Consider the following 20,517-nt stretch of genomic DNA (forward strand, 5'->3'; position numbering starts at 1 on the left):
ACAATGGAATTTTCATGAGTGAATGAAAGCAGAACGGTTAATCAGCAGTATGGATTGAAGACAATCCCTTAAGATGTCCATTCTCAGGGACACCAGGGACTTTACCATCTTTCACAGCTTCAGGAATCCAGACACAAAGACAACACTGACACCTGCAGCTCAAACTAGTTACCACTTTACAGGGGGAAAACATTCTGTGCATAGCCTTGGGACTTAACCCCTTAGAAATTGAATCTAATGTAAGAGAAATATTACAAGTTATTGTCAGCCCTGGTTTAATTAGCACTCTCTGATTCAGAAAGTTGTGGGTTGAAGTCTGACTTCAAAGACTTGAGGTCTGAGGCTGACACTCCAATGCAGAACTTGCATCTGTGAAATACTGAAAATCAAGAGGTGACAGGGAGGGAGGAACTTAAAACAATCACAAACACCCGAGAAAGGGAAAAAGAAAACTGTTAGAACTAAAGCCTGAGAAGTCCCTAGGACCTGATGGACTTCATCCTTGAGCTTTAAAAGAAGCAGCTCTGGAGAAAGTCGATGGTTTTAATGTTTCAAAATTCCCTAGATTCTGGAAAGATCTAATCAGATTGGAAAATACTGAATTTGACTGCTCTACTGAAGAAAGGAGGGAGACAGAAAGCAGGAAACTTTAGGCCAGTTAGCCTAACATCTGCCATGGTACAATGCTGGAAGCTGTTATTGAGGGGGTTATATTGGGGCACTTAGCTCAATGTAATCAGGTAGAGTCAACGTAGTTCTATGAAAGGTACAGTAAGAAGTCTCACAACACCAGGTTAAAGTCCAACCGGTTTATTTGGTAGCACAAGCTTTCAGAGTGTCGCTCCTTCTTCAGGTGAGTGAAGAACAGCACAACTCTTCACTCACCTGAAGAAGGAGCGACACTCCGAAAGCTTGCGGTACCAAATAAACCTGTTGTGAGACTTCTTACTGTGCTTACCCCAGTCCAATGCCGACATCTCCACATCATGGATATGAAAGGTAAATCATTGTTGACTAATTTCAAAGTAACAAGCAACAAGGTTAAAGGGGAACCTGTATATGTGGTGTATTTCAATTTCCAAAGATAAGGTGCCACCTCAAAAGTTACTACACAAAATAAGGTGCAGGGGGTAACATATTCACACGGATGGAGGATTGTTTAGCTAACAGAAAACAGAGCAGGTTCAAGCGGGGTTGGCAAGCTGTAAGTAATGGAGCCCCACAAGAATCAGTGCTGGGGCCTCAACTGTTTACAATTTAGATAAATAAATTGAATGAAGGGACCAAATGTACGGATGCAATTTTGCTGATGACAAAGTTCGGAGAGAAATTACAAACATGAAATATGAAACATTCTCCGGCTAACCCTAGATTGTGAGGAGGACATAAAGAATCTGCAAAGGAATACTGATTGATCAAGTGAGTGAGCAAACATTTGGCAGGTGGAATATAATGTTGGAAAATGTAGACATGCCCAATTTTGGCAGGAGGAATAGATAAGCAGTATGTTATTTAAATAGATAGACATTACAAAACTCAGATACAGAATGACCTGACTGTCTTGGTACATGAAGCACAAAAAGTAAGTTTGCAGGTATAGCAACTGATTAGGAAGGTAAATAGCATATTGTCGTTTATTGCAGGGAAATGCAATATCAAAGAATATTTTCTATAGGGCATTGCTGAGACTATCTCTGGAATACAGTAAAGAGGCATATGGACTCGAAATGTTAACTCTGTTTCTCACTCCACAGGTGTTGCCAGACCTGCTGAGTTTTTCCTGCTTTTTCGGTTTTTATTTATAGAGTACTGTGTTTGGTCTCTTTATTTAAGAAAGGCTATAATTGTGTTAGATATTTGCATAATTAGGGTTAAACAGTGGTTCAGAGAAGGTTCATGTAACTGATTCCTGATTCAATGGTTATCTTATGAGGAAAAGATTGACCGTGTATCCATTGGAGTCTACAAGTTTGTGAGGTGGTTTGACAGGTTTGACGCAGAAAGGACATTTCCCCTTGCAAGAGAGACCAGAACTAGAGGACAGAGTTTTAAAAATATATTTTCTTTCTCTAGGAGTGTTGATGGTCTATGCAATTCTCTTCCACAGAGAGCAGTGGCGGTTGGATCATTGAATATTTTCAAGGTTGAGTTGGATAGATTTTGATTGACGAGGGTAAAAGGGGAGGCAGAAAAGTGGAGTTGATACGACAGTGGTATGAGCTATCATCTTATCGAATGATGGAGCAGGCTTGAGAGGTAGAATGGTCTACTCCTGCTCCAAATTAGTATGTAAACTCAATGTAGAAGTAACAGTGTTTCATGAGAGCTCCTGATGGTGCGAAACTCAGTCACTTGGCATCCTCGCTGCGTGAACGCGATGATGATCCAACGTGCCCCAGATTTGTTCAAACTCCTTATTACACACCTCACACGTGAATGTTTTCTTCTCCCCTGTGTGAATGCGCCGATGCTTCACCAGGCCTGATAACTGTGTGAAGTATTTATTACACACCTCACACTTGAATGCCTTTTCCCCAGTGTGAAGGCGTTGGTGTTCACGGAGGTTTGATGACCGTGAGAATGATTTATTGCACACTTCACACATGAATGGTTTCTCTCCCATGTGAATGCGTTGGTGTACGCGAAAGTGAGATGAACGCAAGAATGATTTGCTGAACACCTCACATCTGAATGGTTTCTCCCCTGTGTGAGTGCTCTGGTGTTCCAGGAACCTCGTAGATGTCGTGAAAGCTTTATCGCAAAATTCACACTTGGAGGGTTTCTCCCATGTGGACTGGCTGATGGACCTTAAGGCTTGATAACTGTGTGAAAACTTTGTCACACACCTCACATATGTACGGTTTTTCCCCGTGTGAATATTTTGATGTCAGCCCAAGTTTGAGGAGGCCAAGAATGATTTGTCGCACACCTCACACTAAATGGCTTCTCTCTAATGTGGACGGATTGATGTCTCACAAGCTTGGATGACTGTGTGAGGGTTTAATCACACACCTCACACTTGAATGATTTCCCTTCCATGAGGCGGCCCTTCTGTTAACAGTCGTAAAACAAATGCACATTCTGTGTTAGGAAATTGTATGAGCCTGTAGCAACCTCTTTACACCTCACACTTGAAAAGCCTCTCACCTGTAGGAATGGGTCAGTGGTTTGTGAGGCTCAATGAATGATTGAAGCTCTCACCAAGCTTGGAGCCACTCAAACTTCTTCCCAGTCTTACAGTGGCTCAACACCCAACATTTGAAATGGTTGGCTCGGAAGGAAGGTTCCACACCACTGACCAGTTTCAGATCTGTGGTAATTATTTCTGGATTTGGCTCATAGTGTTAAAACCTATGGGATGTTGTTTTGGGGAAGATGTATTCTTGGAGTTGGGAAAGTGGATACATTTGGATTGGGGTAATTCAAGTATAGTATCTGGGTAACCTTTATTGTAGTTAATTGCAAATTTTGTTTTGTACTGTCACCTTTCTTATGTATTTTACAGTTTTATAAACATTTTGTTATTTGAATATTTACAACAAGACTGTACCTTTCCTCACCAGGTTTCATTTCTTCCCTCACATTATACCAAGCTGCAAAATAAACACTTAAGAATGGGCATTCCAAGTTTTCCTTCAGGATTTGGGATTCCTTTGCATTTAACACCAGCAGGGTTCTTAACAGCTTATAGACATGGGTCTCCTCAACCCATCATACCTCAATGTAATAATAGTGTGATATGTTCACCTTTCACTCTTCCAAGGTTCATTTCCCGTTCTAGTAAAGACCCTGAGTCATTTTCAGATGCTTTGTTATTTTGGTTGATTCATAATTTGGTGTAAGCTGAATATTGTGTTATTGTTTGTCTGCTGTTTTATAAATCTTCTGCAGAGATTTATAACTCACAGTAAATTCATGTTTTTAAACTTAACCTATGTTACAGGTTTTGTCAGTCTGTTGTGATCCTATTCACTGAACCATTCAGGACCCCACAGTAAGACTCCTGTGCACAATATATTGGTCAATGTCACTGTGGGCTTGTATCTTTTCTCCATCAATGCATTTATAATTTCTAGTTCACAGGAAGCAGAACATTTCGCTAAGAAAGAAAGACTTGCATTTAAATTATAGGAGCATAGAAACATAGAAGATAGGAGCAGGAGGAGGCCATTTGGCCTTTCGAGCCTGCTCCGCCATTCATCACAATCATGGCTGATCGTGAACTCAATAGCCTAATCCTGCTTTCTCCCCATAACCTTTGATCCCATTTGCCCTAAGTGCTATATCTAGCCGCCTCTTGAATACATTCAATATTTTGGCATCAACTACTTCCTGTGGTAATGAAGTCCACAGGCTCGCCAGTCTTTGGGTGAAGAAATGTCTCCTCCTCTCCGTCCTAAGTGGACTACCCCAAATCTTCAGACTGTGACCCCTGGTTCTGGACATCCCCATCATTGGGAACATCCACCCTGCATCTACCCTGTCTAGTCCTGTTAGAATTTTATAAGTATCTGTGTGATCCCCCTTCATTCGTCTGAACTCCAGCGAAAACAATCCTAACCTAGTCGGTCTCTCCTCATGCATCAGGCCCGCCATCCCTGGAATCAGCCTGGTAAACCTTCGCTGCACTCTCGAGAGATCAAGAACATCCTTCCCAGAAAAGGAGACCAAAACTGCACACAATATTCTAGGTGTGGCTTCACCAAGGCCCTGTATAATTGCAACAACACATCTCTGCTCCTGTACTTGAAACTTTTCGCAATGAAGGCCAACATACCATTTGCCTTCTTTACTGCCTGCTGCACCTGCATGCTTAACTTCAGCAACTGGTACACAAGGACACCCAGGTCCCATTGCACACTCCCCTCTCCCCATTTACAGCCATTCAGGTAGTAATCTGCCGCCTTGTTTTGCTTCCAAAGTGAATGACCTCACCTTTATCCAAATTATACTGCATCTGCCATTAATTTGCCCACTGACCCAACCTGTCCAGATTATGCTGAAGGATCTCTGCATCCTCGTCACAGTTCACTTTCCCACCCAACTTGGTATCATCTGCAAACTGAGATGTTACATTTTGTTCCCTCATCCAAATCGTCAATATATATTGTGAATAGCTGGGATCCCAGCACCAATCCCTGTGGCACCCCACTGGTTACTGCCTGCCAACTTGAAATGGACCCATTAATTCCTACTCTTTGTTTCCTCTCTGTCAACCAATTTTCTACACTTCCCCCAGTCCCATGCGCTTTAACCTTGCACAATAATCTCTTATGCAGGACTTTGTCAAACGCTTTCTGAAAGTCCAAATATACCACAACGACTGGCTTCCCCTTGTCAACTCTACTCGTTACATCTTCAAAGAATTCCAACTGATTTGTCAAGCATGATTTCCCGTTCATAAATTCATGCTGACTCTGTCCAATCCTGCCACTTCTTTGTAAATGCTCCGCTATAAAGTCCTTGATAATGGATTCGAGAATTTTCCCCATGACCAATGTTAGGCTTACTGGTCTAAAATTCCCTGTTTCTCTCTACCTCCCTTTTTGAATATTGGAGTGACATTAGCTACCCTCCAATCTGCAGGCACTGTTCCAGAGTCTATAGAATCCTGGAAGATGACCACCAATGCATCCACTATTTCTGGAGCCACTTCCTTAAGTACCCTGTGATGTAGATTATCAGGCCCTGGGGATTTATCCGCCTTCAATCCCATCAATTTTCCCAGCACCATTTCTCTACCAATATTGATCTCCCTCAGTTTCTCCCCCTCACTAAATCTTGCATTTTCCAACATTTCTGGTATCTGATTTGTGTCATAGAAATCATAGAAACCCTACAGCACAGAGAGAGGCCATTCGGCCCATCGAGTCTGCACCGACCACAATCCCACCCAGGCCCTACCCCCATACCCCTACATATTTTACCCACTAATCCCTCTAACCTACGTATCTCAGGACACTAAGGGCAATTTTAGCATGGCCAATCAACCTAACCCGCACATCTTTGGACTATGGGAGGAAACCGGAGCACCCGGAGGAAACCCACGCAGACACGAGGAGAATGTGCAAACTCCACACAGACAGTGACCCAAGCCGGGAATCAAACCCAGGTCTCTGGAGCTGTGAAGCAGGAGTGCTAACCACTGTGCGACCGTGCCACCCCAACTGCACTGTCCTATTTTGTGAAGACAGAACCAAAGTCTGTATTCAGTTGCTCAGCCATTTCTTTGTCTCCTATTGTACATTCCCCCATTTCTGTCTGTGGGGGCCTACATTTGTACTTTTGAAATGTAGTCATTATTTTAACTTAGGAAACATGACCGTCAGTTTGTGCACAGAAACAGTAATGTGATAATGACCAGATAATCTATTTTGGTGATTTTGATTGCAGGACCCATATTGAGCAGGACATCAGGGATAACTCCCCTGCTCTTCTACAACATTGTGTCATGGGATCTTTTACATTCACCTGAGAGGGCAGAAAGGCCTTTGCTTAACTCATCTGAAAGATGGTACCTCTGACAGTGCAGCATTCCCTCAGTACTCAGAAACAAGAGCGCTAACTAAGACTCGGCTGTTGTATTAGATTCAGTTTCTAAAGGGTTAATTCCCAAGTCTATGTACAGAATGTTTTTCCCCCTGTAAACTGGCAACCTGAAAATTCGATTTCATTGTGTTGTGTATTGTAAACCAATACATCTCTGTATAGTGTGGTGACATCGTAGCAGCATTTTGGAAATTTTCACTTTCTTCCATCCGAGACAGTAAGCAAGCAACAGTTATCTAATAAATCTCTACCAACTGGTTAAGTAACCACCATATGGCAACCTTTTGATTCTTTTATCTTTGCTGCATAAGTGAGTTGACCACTTTAATATACAACAGTAAAATAAAAAACTGGCAACAGAGATGGTTTTCCAATAAAAATAGTCAGAAGTAACAATTCAGACCTGAGCCTCAAGTCAAGGATTAATTCTCAGGAGACCACTCCACCACCAATTGAAGGGTGGTAAATCCGGTCATTGGAAATGGGATTTTTGCCTTTGCTAAGGTGTACATTAATTATAAAATTGATAAAAAGCACTCTGGACTGTTCCTTAATTTTACTTGATTGAGACTAGGGGAGCGCTCGAAGATTCGGAGGCGGGAAAAGAAAAAAAATGTTTTCAGCCAGCGTGTCAACAATAATACTCGTCGATTAACACAATCGGTGGTCTCAAAGTCTAGAAAACGAGCAAAGTAAGAAAAGAAGGGATTAGGCTGTGTAAAAACACATTTACTTACCGAAGCTGCTAAGTCTTCACAGTTGTGTGCCTTCACATATGGTGGGCTGAAGCATCGGATCCTCAAACTCAATGAGAGAGACAGAGAAAACTTGCATTTGGAAAAGCAACTTCTCAAAAAAGGAGAGAAAAACAGAATTAAAGCCAAAATCTACTGGTTTTATAGCAGATTGATGTTTGCAAAAAAAGGAAAGACTTTTTATCTTAAAGTTACAATCCAACCAAGAGAAAAAAATTAAACAACCAACCATATAAATCATACAAATTCAAATTGGACGAGAAAAGAAAATAGAGGGGAGGGAAAGTTAAAGTAAGAATGACAACTTAAGAACAAGTAACTGTGATTGTGGGTACCATTCAATGAGAATGTGGAATCATGGAGTACTAATGAACTTACACAGAAGTTGTGGCTCCAGTGAAGGTTATATCATGGAGCAAATGGTCAGTCTGAAAAATTGCATTATATGCAGTGAAAGGAAATTTTTGCTTCACTTTTCAGATGAGCATGGTTAAACAAAATAAAACTAAATTGTCAACCAATTGGTTGACGGAAAGAACACTTTACAGAAACTCTTTGAAAAATACAAGAAGGTATTTGGGAATACTTTAGGGGAAATGACCGGTGACCACAGAGTTTGGAGGGAGGTGCATAGATCAAATCTTCGTTTCAAAAAGGGAATTTGCAGTTGGTATCTGAAAGGCCAACATCTGACACTCAAGGTTGGAAATCTGTCAACTTATGATCACGACAGAATTGAATTTGGATTTTACACCAGTGGAACCAACAACATTTGTAGAAGCTGAAGAAGAACAGCCTATATCAGATGATGTGCCTGAGCCAAGTGGTGAACAGATTACCGAGAACACGAAAGCTCAGACTCCTGAACAATGGATTCTGCCTAAGCAGAACTGATGTTCCCCAAAAAGACTTGTGTACTACAGATTGGACATATTTATAAAACTGTACATAATGATACTTGTTCATTGTCATACTACTGGAGTAAGGGGGGGGGGATATTATGTATTGTAAAGCAATGCATCTCTGTATTATTACATGGTGACATCTTAGAGGCATTTGGGAGATTTTCTCTCTCTTCCATCCAGGACAGTAAGCAAGCAACACCGATTGAATAAAATTCACCAACTGGTTAAGTAATTCACTGTATGGCAACCTTTTCATTCTTGTATCATTGCCGAGTAAGTGAGCTGATCACTTTAATGTTCAACAGATTGAAAGTGGTAACTAGTTTTGAGCTGCAGGTATCAGTGTTATCTTGTGTCTGGGTTTCTGAAACTGTGAAAGGTGGTAAAGTCCCTGGTGTCAGCTGGAATGGACATAGAAATCATAGAATCCTACAGTTCAGAAAGAGGCCATTCAGCCCATTGAGTCGGCACCAATCACAATCCCACCCAGGCCCTATCCCCATATCCCTACATATTTACGCACTAATCCCTCTAACCTATGCATCCCGGGACGCTAAGGGCAATTTAGAATGGCCAATCAACCTAGCCTGAACATCTTTGGACTGTGGGAGGAAACCCACGCAGACACAGGGAGAATGTGCAAACTCCACACAGACAGTGACCCGAGCCGGGATTCGAACCCAGGTCCCTGGAGCTGTGAAGCAGCAGTGCTAACCACTGTGCTACCATGCCGCCCATCTTAAGGGATTGACTTCAATCCGTACTGATTAACCATTCTGCTTTCATTCACTCATGGAAGTTCTATTGTTGAGGCACAATTCTAACAGTCTGTCAGGAATACAACTTGTGGAATAATCCAGTCTTCTCAGGAAAGATGTGTTAGTTTTAGAGCAGTTTTTGACCCTGTTTTCAAATATCTCCGTGACCCCTTCCCTTCCTATCTCTGTAAAGAGTAAGAGAAATAAGAGGCTGGGACAGAATGAAAGTGGAATGGTGACAGGAAGAGTGCACAGAGGTAAGGAAGGAGTAAAGAGAGATCTAAGATCGGGTGTAGTATGGTCGGCAGCCCATGGTCGGCCGCACTTGGTTGAGGTCATTAGGTTACGCTGAGGCTTCATATGTTTCATATGAAGCAATTTTTTAAAGCGGCATCTCGGCCTTTTGGCTAAGATGAAAATGAGCTCAAGTCTTGGAGGAGGAACCTCCCCCTTCTCCAATCAGCTTGGCTCATGTAGATCAGGCCCAGGACAGGGTGGTTTGGTCGCTCGCCCTGCCTTGTCAGCCTGGATCTGAAATGTCTCAACTTGTTGAGACTCTGAATTGGATTTGATTTGATTGAATTGGAAAAGTATAAAAAAAAGAGAGGATCGCTATCGCTTCTCGGCCTTTTGGCTAAGATCAAGTGTGGTCTGGTGATGCTGCACTTGGTAGTGGCCATTGGGTTGCATTTAAGCTTCATTTTCATATGAAGCAATTTTTTAAAGTGGTATCTCGGCCTTTTGGCTAAGATGGAAATGAGATCAAGCCTGGGTTTTAGAATTCATAGAATTCATAGAAACCCTACAGTGCAGAAGGAGGCCATTCGGCCCATCGAGTCTGCACCGACCACAATCCCACCCAGGCCCTACCCCCACATATTTACCCGCTAATCCCTCTAACCTACGCATCCCAGGACTCTAAGGGGCAATTTTTAACCTGGCCAATCAACCTAACCCGCACATCTTTGGACTGTGGGAGGAAACCGGAGCACCTGGAGGAAACCCACGCAGACACGAGGAGAATGTGCAAACTCCACACAGACAGTGACCCGAGCCAGGAATCGAACCCGGGACCCTGGAGCTGTGAAGCAGCAGTGCTAACCACTGTGCTACCGTGCCGCCCTGTAGTGTAAGAGTATAAAAAATAAAAAAGAGAGGAAATAGAGATACGAGGAGATGTTTTTTATATACTTTTCCAATTCAATCAAATCAAGTCCAATTCAGAGTCTCAACAAGTTGAGACATTTCCGATCCAAGCTGACAAGACAGGGTATGCGACCCATTACCCTGTCTTGGGCCTGATCTACATGAGCCAAGCTGATTGGAGTAGGCAGACGTCTCTACCCCCAAGGCTTGATCTCATTTGCATCTTAGTCAAAAGGCCGAGATGCCGCTTTTAAAAATTGCTTCATATGAAAATGAAGCTTAAGTGCAACCCAATAACCTCAACCAAGCGCAGCATCACCAGATCTTAGCCAAAAATCAAGTGTATGGACGGCAGCCCATGGTCGGCCGCACTTGGTTGAGGTCATTAGGTTACGCTGGGGCTTCATATGTTTCATATGAAGCAATTTTTTAAAGCGGCATCTCGGCCTTTTGGCTAAGATGAAAATGAGCTCAAGTCTTGGAGGAGGAACCTCCCCCTTCTCCAATCAGCTTGGCTCATGTAGATCAGGCCCAGGACAGGGTGGTTTGGTCGCTCGCCCTGTCTTGTCAGCCTGGATCGGAAATGTCTCAACTTGTTGAGACTCTGAATTGGATTTGATTTGATTGAATTGGAAAAGTATAAAAGGCCGAGAAGCGAAGTAAATTACTTAGTACCTCCTGTGCCCACCATTGCCCCACCCCCACCTACCCCCTCTCTATCCTGTGGCCCTCCGGTAAATGTGCTGATCCCACCACTGCACATCATCACTGCTTGGATGCTGTGGGTCTTCCTCTTTTGATCTGCTGCCAAACACATCCGAGGTTACACATCCCACACTGATGTTGTCAGTTTGAAGATGAAATCTCTGTCAAACATTTACCAGGGGAACTGAGACAGCAGCTGCAATAAGTGAGGTTTTATTCAGATGGGACAATGAGAAGTTTAAATCTCCACCTGATCTGTTGCTCAAAGTCGCCTCCGTTTCACCGGTCAGTTTCTCAAACTTCAGGAAACTCATGTTACTCCAGATATTTGGATTGGCTGTGAGAGACATCAATCAGAGAGCCCACCCACTCTGCCCATTCTCTCCTCTTCCTCTTTCACAGCTGCTTCACTTCCTGTAGGGACTGAAAACCAAGTGAGGAGATGGTGAGTGAAGGAGCAGAATTTATAATAATTACACTGCATAATATCCACACTAATGTTCAGGCAGTCTGACTATCCTGTGTGAAATCAGGTGTGGAAATGCCCCTTATGCTGTGTGAGAAGATCCAGCTGAGAGACCTGTTTACTCGGTGCTTTGTGCTGAGCTGTTTGATTGGAGCTGTGTGTTGGATATTGAGTGTGTTTATTGGAAGCATTTCCCTTCTGATTGACAAGCTGAGTTTTGTTGCTGGGTCATTACTGAATATGAGAAGGTGAGGTGTAATTATCTGGGAGGGGCAGAGACACATTTATTGAAAGGTCTTTTAATGGCTTATTTAAAAATTTTACCTGGAGGCCTCGGTTTTTCCCAAAAGCCTGGGTTTGGATTTGATAGTTTACCCAGTGCTGTGTCTGGTGAGTGCAGTGTATCTAAATTCCCAGGATAAACCAGAACCCTCGATCAGCTCCACTGAAGCAGTATTTTCCTTCGCACTTCCTGCCCAGTGTTTTCTTCAAATAATTTGGAAAAACAAGGGGAGAAATCCCAAAATTTCTATTGAATTAATCCTTGATAAGGTGTACATTAGTTCTAAAATTCTGGGCCGTTCCTTAATTTTTCTTTGCTCGACCACAACTTGGGGAGTGCTCGGAGAGTTGGAGGTCGGAAAAGAAAAAAAATGTTTTCTCCTTGGTCTTCTTCAAATGAGCACACACTCTAAGGGTAATATTAGTCTTTGCCAGCATGACCTGAGCTTGTAGTGAATTGATAGGCCATTTTACACTCATTGTGCTCATGGTGCCTGGGAAAATGGGGAACTGGGCAGAGGAAATAAAGTAGTCACATTGTCTGCTCATGGTCACTATCCAGTGTCCCTGCTGGAAATAGAGGGTGCGTGACAATCAAGTGGGGAAAAAGAAAGAACTTGCATCTGATCCCACATGAGAATATTAGACTGGCAGTCACTGTGTAAAAGTCTGTAACTGAGGCATCAGTCCCTTTAGCCATGGAGGAGAGTGAATTGCAGGAAATCATGTTTTTTTTCCTGTTTTATAGAAGGATTGCATCGTACTACACCAGAGAATATGGAGAGGATAGACTCCTCAGATAGATCCTGACCATCACCCAAGGAACAACTGCACAACTATGGGAAGACATCAGAAGGTTGGGCAGTGAAGCCATCTGGAAATCAGTCAGGTCAGGGGAGCTTTGACATATCATCAGATCTGAAACTAGTCAGAATCAACCTTTCCGAATGTTCAGCTGTGGGCAATCAGTCAGGGTGAAGTTGGGAAGAAGTGTGAGTGAGAATTTCAATCATTCATCGACTCTCATGAACCACTGACTCATTCCTGCAGGTGAGAGGCAGTTCAGGTGTGAGGTGTGTGTCAGGGAATCCACAGGTTCTTAAGTTATTCAAAAGTGCATTTGTTACAACTGTTACAACAAGGGTAACAGCATGGAAGGGAAACGATTCAAATGCGGTGTTTGTAATAAAGGCTTTGTGAATTCTACGAAGCTCCTGAGGCACCAGCTGATTCACACAGGGGAGAAACCATTCAGATGTGATATTTGTGAGAAGTCTTTCTCTCAATCATCGATCCTCCATCGACACCAGCAAGTCCACAAAAGTGAGAAACCATTTACTTGCAACGTGTGTGACAAATCTTTCTTGAAGTTATCGACACCCCATCAGCAACGACACATTCCCACTGGGGAGAAACCTTTAAAATGTGATTTTTGTAAGCAAGATTTCAACCAATCCTCTAATCTTATGTCACACCAGAGGAATCACGCACAAGAGAAACCCTTCAAATGCAAAATGTGTGACAAATCATTCTCGTGGTCATCACACCTCCACAGACACCAACGTGTTCACACAGGGGAGAAACCCTTCACGTGTGAGGTGTGTGACAAATCATTCACACGGTCATCAAGCCTCAGTGAACACAAACATCTTCACACAGGGGAGAAACCCTTCAGGTGCAACATGTGTGACAAATCATTCTCGAACTCATCGACCCTCCATCATCACCGACGTGTTCACACAGGGGAGAAACCCTTCGCATGTGAGGTGTGTGACAAATCATTCTCAAAGTCATCAACTCTCCATCGGCACCGACGCATTCACACAGGGGAGAAACCCTTCAAATGTGATGTTTGTAAGAAAGATTTCTACCAATCCTCCCATCTTCTATCACACCAGAAGATTCACGCAAGAGAGAAACCCTTCACGTGCGAGGTGTGTGACAAATCATTCCCATTGTCATCAACCCTTCGTAAACACCAATGCGTTCACACAGGGGATAAACCTTTCATAAACAAGGTATGTAAGAAATCATTCTTGGACTAATCAGCCCTCTGCACATACTGGTGAGAAAGCATTCACGTGCAAGGTGTGCGACGAATCTTTCTCACGGTCATCTGATCGCCACAGACACCAGCACATTCCACTGTGGCTCACCTACGTCCCTTACACTGAGTTGTCTATGTTGTTTACCTTCCAGTGCTCACACTGGGAGCTGTCCTTCCACAAGTTCTGTATGTCTCAGCAGTGTCAGGTTCCAATCTCTCCCACCATCAGTCCAATCATTTCAAGAAGGTCAATTTAATTAACCTTTTGATCAGACTGTCAATTATCACCCAAAGACATCAGTATGTATAGAAGTTGTTACTTATGCACATGTTTCCCTACGATGGACAAGAAGTCAATGTCTGAATATTAAGTATATTTGTTAATTTTTGAAATTCTAAATCATAGTTTTGAGTGAAAAATATAGAAAGCCCATAAGATTCTGTTTACTAATGTTATGAGGTGTTGTAAAATGCAGTTGTCTTGGAGATGGCTCTGACTTTGTCATAATATTGATCTCTAATCAGAAGTCCCCCTGGGTGCAAGCTGAAAGCTGTCTCTATCACTCGGAAAATGTGTCACAGTCAGCACAGCAAAGTCTGGACCATGATTTATTTTTCATTTTCATTTCTTCCTTTAGGTAAAGCTGGTCCATGACACACAGGAGTGCTCATTGACTGGAGGACGGGTTCCATACATCAAGGAGATGACGGAACAGGAGAAGTTCACAATGAAGCTGTGTGGCCTCTCCAAGATAACCAATGGTAGATCGGATATGGGGATGAATGAAGGTGATGTCAGCAGCTGAGTGTTTAAACCATCGGGAGGAGAGTTAATTTACGTGACAAAAGATAATAATTGTGATTTTCTTCCTCTGACAGATACACAGGTGTCCATGGACACATCAGATGGTGATGGAGGAGAGTTGACAGCAGCATCTGAGATTCCTGAAAGGGCTGATGAGGAAGGGACTGAGGTGAATACCTCACAGCAATGTGGCGTGGCAGCTGCAGTGGAGTTGGGAGGGGAGTTTCAGGAGGGTGAGATGTCTGATTTGGAGGGTAGTGTTGATGCGTTAAAGTTAAATATTGTTGTTATGGTGAAGGAGGAGGCCTGTGATGCTCTGGCTGTTGTGGTGGACAGAGGGCACTCAGAAACCTCCAGAGATGAGGAACCTGTGGATTTGGGAGCAAAAGGTCTGATATCTCCATGAGCACATGTACAACATCGGGCCCATTCTGCTGGTGAAGAAAATGAAGATGATCTGAAACCTCTTGGATGCTTACATCAGGAAGAGGTCCAAAGTACGGAGAGTTATCAGGCCACTTCTAACTTGCTTCAGCAAACCTTGACTGAATTCAAGACGGTTGTTAGCCAGAAACTGCAAAGAAACAATGAGATTCTTCAGCAGTAGAATTAGATTATTTGTCAGTTTCTGCAAAGAAACAATGAAACTTTGAATTAAATGAGGCAGATTCTGTCTCAGATTGTAGTGTCTGCACCTTCTGGCCAGCAACAGCCCAGTGCAGACATCTGCTCCTGGACATGCCTCTGACACTGTAGGGGTCACGTCATGGGGACGATGAGACACAATTAGGGTTCCTCATTCTCCACTCGCCTGTTTTATAACAAGGGATATTTTTCTCTGTTTCTGGTCTGGATTTTTGCCACGATCGTCTCTCCATTATGACAAAAATAGCAGAAAAGGTTGAAATCCAGATGTCCCACCCCCTGATCACTTCACTGCATCTCCCATTTTCCTGGTATCAAGAATAGGCCAGGTTTGGATATTTCACAGAGACAGCTGTCTATAGGAATCAGCAGCTGCCTCCACTCATGTGTTAGGAAACCAAAGATAGTTTTACGGAATTTTTATTGTTTGGGTAAACATTAGAAATAAGGTCTCGGTGGGTTTCATGTAATGTTTATGTGCCTGGAAAGGGACCAATGGTTAGATTTCATGCTGGACAAAGTTGTTTGTATATGGGGGGTGGGAGGGGGGTTGGTTTCAGTTCCAGCTGGGATTCTATTGTGTTTAGAGAGCTACAGCATGAAATTGCTTAGCAAATAGAAGCTCTTTCAGAGTGAAAGGGAGGGCTTTCTTTGTTCTTTAACTTGAGCTGCAGTTAGGCAGTTGGTGACAGGCAGCTAAAGAGAGCACATCTCTCTCAGCTTTACAATAGGAAAAGCCATACATTGGAATCATGGTTAAAACAGCCAGTGCGAGAAATCTAAAGAACAATTAGTTAAGAAAATTAGAAAAATGAAATAACGCTTCCACACGGTTTGCAATTAAAGGAACAAAGGAATGGAGAGCAGAACGGGGTGCTTTTCATTTCAAATCACAAAACTGAGAATGAGTAGAAACTAGACTGCTCGATGAAGGTTTCTAAAATAATCGCAAAGTTTTGAATGTCTTACCACCTCTGGGAAACAAATTTTAAAGTGATTGGAAAGGAAGTATTGGCTAGATAACAGAATTTGTATCGCAGTTGTCTAATGCAGTTGAAAGCAAAGAAATCACAAAGGGGTTGGAACAAAATCCTGGAATGGATTCGCTCTTAAAAGTGGAGGAGCTTTGTGGAAAAGTCTCATTTGTAAAATCTGAACTGGATTTAAAATGCAAATCGTTAAGTGAAAGTATTGCTATGAGAGAAGATTTTAAAGTGTATTTTGGGAGTGGAATTTGGAAACTCTCAGATGACAATCATCTGGGGGATTCTGAGAAATTCACAGACACTAACTTTTATATGTTAATGAAACCATTTTAGCTTCAAATGTACTTTGTCATCTATATTAACCGTAAAACCTGTGAGTGATTGCTAAGTTAAAGGAGGAGTAAAGGAGTATTGTATTATAATTCAGTTTTCAAGTTTAATAAATGTGTTTTTCTTGTTAAAACTAATCAGCAATCGTGCGATTCTGTTCCTCCATGTTGGATTAAAAATTAAGTAAATGTTACAGTCTTTTTAACCAGGGTTCTTCAGCAAACTTCACGTCGAGATAAAACATCAACTGAGATCGTAATGTGTGGTTTTGGGGCAAGAGGTATCTGAAATCCAAATGTACAGAGTAAATTAATTAGGAGCTGGTTTGAACTCCATGTATTCTTTGGATAAATAGGGTGCTGTTGTAGAAAGGAGAGGAACCCCTTTGGTTATGATCCCCAAAAACACCATTGTAGCAGCAGAGCAGCTTGTTGGAAAGATGTCTTTTGAGGTTACTAAAAGTAGGCAATGAATGTGCGTGGAAAGCTGTCTACTCCAGGATAATATCAATGGTTTGGTTCAGTGGGCAGAGAAGTGGCAAATGGAATTCAATCTGGAAAAGTGTGAGGTAATACATTTGGAGAAAGCAAACAAAGCAAGAGAATACTCAAATAGTGGAAGATATTGAGAGGAGTTGAGCAAGTAAGAAACTTCAGAGTGTATATCCACAGGTCCTTGAAGGTGGACAAGGTGATGAAAGCATATGGAACAGTTTCCTTTAGTGAACAGGGTATTGAATACAAAAGCAAGAACATTTTTGATGAAATTGTATAAAACATTGGTTCTTTCATAGTTGGAATTTTATGTACGGTTCTGGTCACCATATTATTCGAAAGACATAATTGCCCTGGCGAGAGTACAGAGGAGATTTTCAAGAATGTTGCCAAGCTTGAAAATTGTAGCTATGCGGAGAGATTGGATAGGCTGGGGTTGTTTTCCTTAGAACAGAGGAGGCCAAGGGGTGACTGAATTGAGGTGTATTAAAGTATGAGGGTCCAGAAAGGGTGGACAGGAAATACTTGTTTTCCTAGCTAAGGGGTCAATTACCAGATTTAAGATGATTGGTCGAAGGATTAGACAGGATTTGAGGAAAAACTTTTTCAATCCAAGAGTGGTAGGTGTCTGGAATTCCCTGACAAAAGTTGGTAGCTGAAGCTGAAACACAACTCATTTTAAAAAGTACTTGGATCTTCATCTGAAGTGCTGTAACCTGCAAGGCTGCTCACCGGTGCTGGAAAATGGGATTAAAATGTTCATTTTTTTTCTTCTTTTGGCTGGCACTGACACAATGAGCTGAATGGCTTCTTTCTGCAGCACTACAGTTCTATGGTTCGAAGACCTTACCAGAGCTTTACTGCAAACCACACACTTAAAGAGTTACTCCACTGAGTTCTCTGGTGCAGTAGGAGCCTCACTAATGTTGTGAAAGCTTTACTGGAAACACACTTGAAGGGTTTTTTCCATGTAGATTGTCTGATGTTTCCTGAGGCTCGATAACTGTGTGAAGGCTTTATCACAAACCTCGCACATGAACAGCTTCTCCCCCATGTGAATGCGTTGCTGTCTGCGGAAGTTCATTAAGTGCAAGAACAATTTGTCACACAGCTCGCACCTAAATGGTTTCTCTCCAGTGTGAATGTTTTGGTGTGCATGGAGGTTTGATGACTGTGAAAAGGATTTGTTGTACACCTCACATGTGAATGGTTTTTCCCATGTAAATATGTCGGTGTTTGCTGAGGGTTGATGACGATGAGAATGATTTCTTGCAGACCTCATAGTTGAATGGGTTCTCAGCTGTGTGAATACATTGGTATGTGCTGAGGATTGATAATTGTGAGAAGAGTTGTTGCACACCTCACACTTGAAGGGTTTTTCCTTTGTGTGAATCCTCTGGTGTGTCAGGAATCCTCAAGATTGGGTGAAAGACATCTCACAAAGCTCACACCTAAAGGGTTTCTCTCCTGTTAGAGAAATTCCCAGTAGATTAGAGAAATTAAGTAACCAGGGATTTAAGTTGCTAATAAAATACTAACAATAAGTGAAATGATCTTAGATTGGACTTGCAAGCTAACAGGGGAACAGTCTACATAAGGCACATATAAACTTGGTAAGAGACTTAACTAAGTATGAGATTTGAACAAGTTCTTCTGATTTAAACATGCGTTTTGGAACTTTAAAAATGCATTTTAGCTGGATGTTTATGAAAACTGTACACTTTGGCCAAAAGCAGGTTGCTGCAAAGCCTAATTGGTAAGAGGCATATTGAGATGAACCACACTCTTTAGAACAACGAAACTACAGAATGTGTAAGTTCTTATCAATAACAGTTACTACCAGCAAGGTCTTCTCAGCCCCTTCATGAATAGGGTAGTTCATATTGTGCAGATAAAGCAGGTCAGGGGTTGCTGAGCAACAGAGGGAGGAAGCATCCAGATTCTACGGACCAATGAAGTCAAAGGGTAAAATGCAATTGGCTAAAGTATATGACAGGTATTAATCATGATCGATTTGTATTGAAAATGGCTATTTCATAACTAACAGAAGGTGGGAAATGTAAACTTAAAGAATGTACAATTGACCTGTCTGATGCACTGTAACCCCAGAGTGGTGTTGGAATGCTTAAGGTCTTCTCTTGTAGTAAGGCATTGGACTGCCGAATGCTCATTCTTCCGTCGATTGTTGGTTAATAAAGTTACATCTTTAACCGGGACACTGGCTTTTGTGAGTCTTTGTATTTGTTGACGTTTTTGGCAATATCTAGCCTCCAGAGAATCCCGCAACATCTCCTATGTGAAATGTCTGATACATCAGCAGCCTTGTAGATATCGCAAAAAGATTTATCACAGACCTCACACTTGGAAGGGTTTCTTCGCTGTGTGGGTTGTCTGATGTTGCAGGAGGCCTGATAACTGTCTGAAGGCTTTTTCACAAACCTCACACACCAACAGCTTCTCTCCTGTGTGAATACATTGGTGTACCTGGAGATTCATTAAGCGAAGAATGATTTGTTGCACACTTTGCACTTGAAGTGTTTGTCCCCTCTATGAACACATTGATGTGCACGGAGGTTCGATGATTGGGAGAATGATCTGTCATACACATCATTTGTGAACGTTTTTTCTCCTGTGTAAATGCGGTGGTGTCTACAGAAGTTCGATGATTGAGAGAATGATTTGTTACTGATCTTGCACCTGAATGGTTTCTCACCCTTGAGATTCACAGGCATAGATGACTGTGCAAAGTCTTGATCACACACCTCACACTTCAATGGTTTCTCTTCCATGTAGTTGATCCACAGATGCACCTTGCGTGATAGAGCTCAAGATGCTTTGGAGCTTTCCTCCCACAACTCGCACATAAACTGCTTCTCACCTTTAGGAATGTGTTAGTGTTTCACGAGGCTCAATAAATGATTGAAATTCTCACCACACTTGGATCCTACTCACACTTCTCGCAACCTCACCCTGACCAATCACCCACAGCCAAACATTGGTCTGATGGAAGGTTCCACACCACTGACCAATTTCAGATCTGATGATATGTCAAAGCTTCCCCGACCTAACTGATTTCGATGTGGAGATGCCGGCGTTGGACTGGGGTAAACACAGTAAGAAGTTTAACAACAGGTTAAAGTCCAACAGGTTTATTTGGTAGCAAAAGCCACACAAGCTTTCGGAGCTCTAAGCCCCTTCTTCACCTGAAGAAGGGGCTTAGAGCTCCGAAAGCTTGTGTGGCTTTTGCTACCAAATAAACCTGTTGGACTTTAACCTGGTGTTGTTAAACTTCTAACTGATTTCCAGAAGATGGTTTCACTGTCCAAACTTCTGTGTTAAGCAAGGCTGTGAAGTGACTGGATGTCTTCCCACAGTTGTTTCTTCATTAATGGTCAGGATCTATCCACAGTGTCTATCCTCTCTAAATTATTCGGTGTGGTACGATGCAATCCTTCTAAAAAATACAGGAAAGGGAAATATGATTTCCTCCAACTCCCACTCCATCTTTACTGAAGTGACCGACTCCTTAGTGAATTCCTTTAGTATAAAAAAAACTTGACAAAATGTTAATTCTATGGAGATTTTGAAATTTCCCCCTTTGTTTTCCAAAATTATTTGAAGAAAACAGAAAACCAATTCAAATT

At 42.2% G+C, this 20,517-nt stretch overlaps 2 protein-coding genes across 2 annotated transcripts in view; both read left to right on the forward strand.

The window, feature by feature from the left end:
- LOC144497077 (uncharacterized) overlaps nt 1–19,082 on the forward strand; it is a 192,441-nt gene extending 173,359 nt beyond the window's left edge. The window contains exon 5 of the transcript XR_013498504.1: nt 15,624–19,082. The gene's annotated coding sequence lies outside the window, so the exon portion shown is untranslated. The remainder of the gene's footprint in view (nt 1–15,623) is intronic.
- On the forward strand, nt 11,228–16,508 carry LOC144497079 (uncharacterized). Its single transcript, XM_078217826.1, has 4 exons — nt 11,228–11,263; nt 12,315–13,584; nt 14,252–14,402; nt 14,493–16,508. The coding sequence occupies exons 2-4, from the start codon at nt 12,718–12,720 to the stop codon at nt 14,822–14,824; spliced, it is 1,350 nt and encodes a 449-aa protein (XP_078073952.1). The 5' UTR covers nt 11,228–11,263; nt 12,315–12,717; the 3' UTR covers nt 14,825–16,508.
- Nucleotides 19,083–20,517: the final 1,435 nt, after the last annotated feature.

Source organism: Mustelus asterias, chromosome 8, assembly GCF_964213995.1.
Source record: "Mustelus asterias chromosome 8, sMusAst1.hap1.1, whole genome shotgun sequence".
Taxonomy (NCBI): domain Eukaryota; kingdom Metazoa; phylum Chordata; class Chondrichthyes; order Carcharhiniformes; family Triakidae; genus Mustelus; species Mustelus asterias.

What these genes read in the sequence shown, in the direction of transcription:
- LOC144497079 (XM_078217826.1), top strand. Translation starts at nt 12,718, where the DNA reads ATGGAAGGGAAACGATTCAAATGCGGTGTTTGTAATAAAGGCTTTGTG. An exon ending in ATAAACCTTTCATAAACAAG is followed by an intron (nt 13,585 to 14,251) that starts GTATGTAAGAAA and finishes TTCTTCCTTTAG; the next exon opens with GTAAAGCTGGTCCATGACAC. An exon ending in GGATATGGGGATGAATGAAG is followed by an intron (nt 14,403 to 14,492) that starts GTGATGTCAGCA and finishes TTCCTCTGACAG; the next exon opens with ATACACAGGTGTCCATGGAC.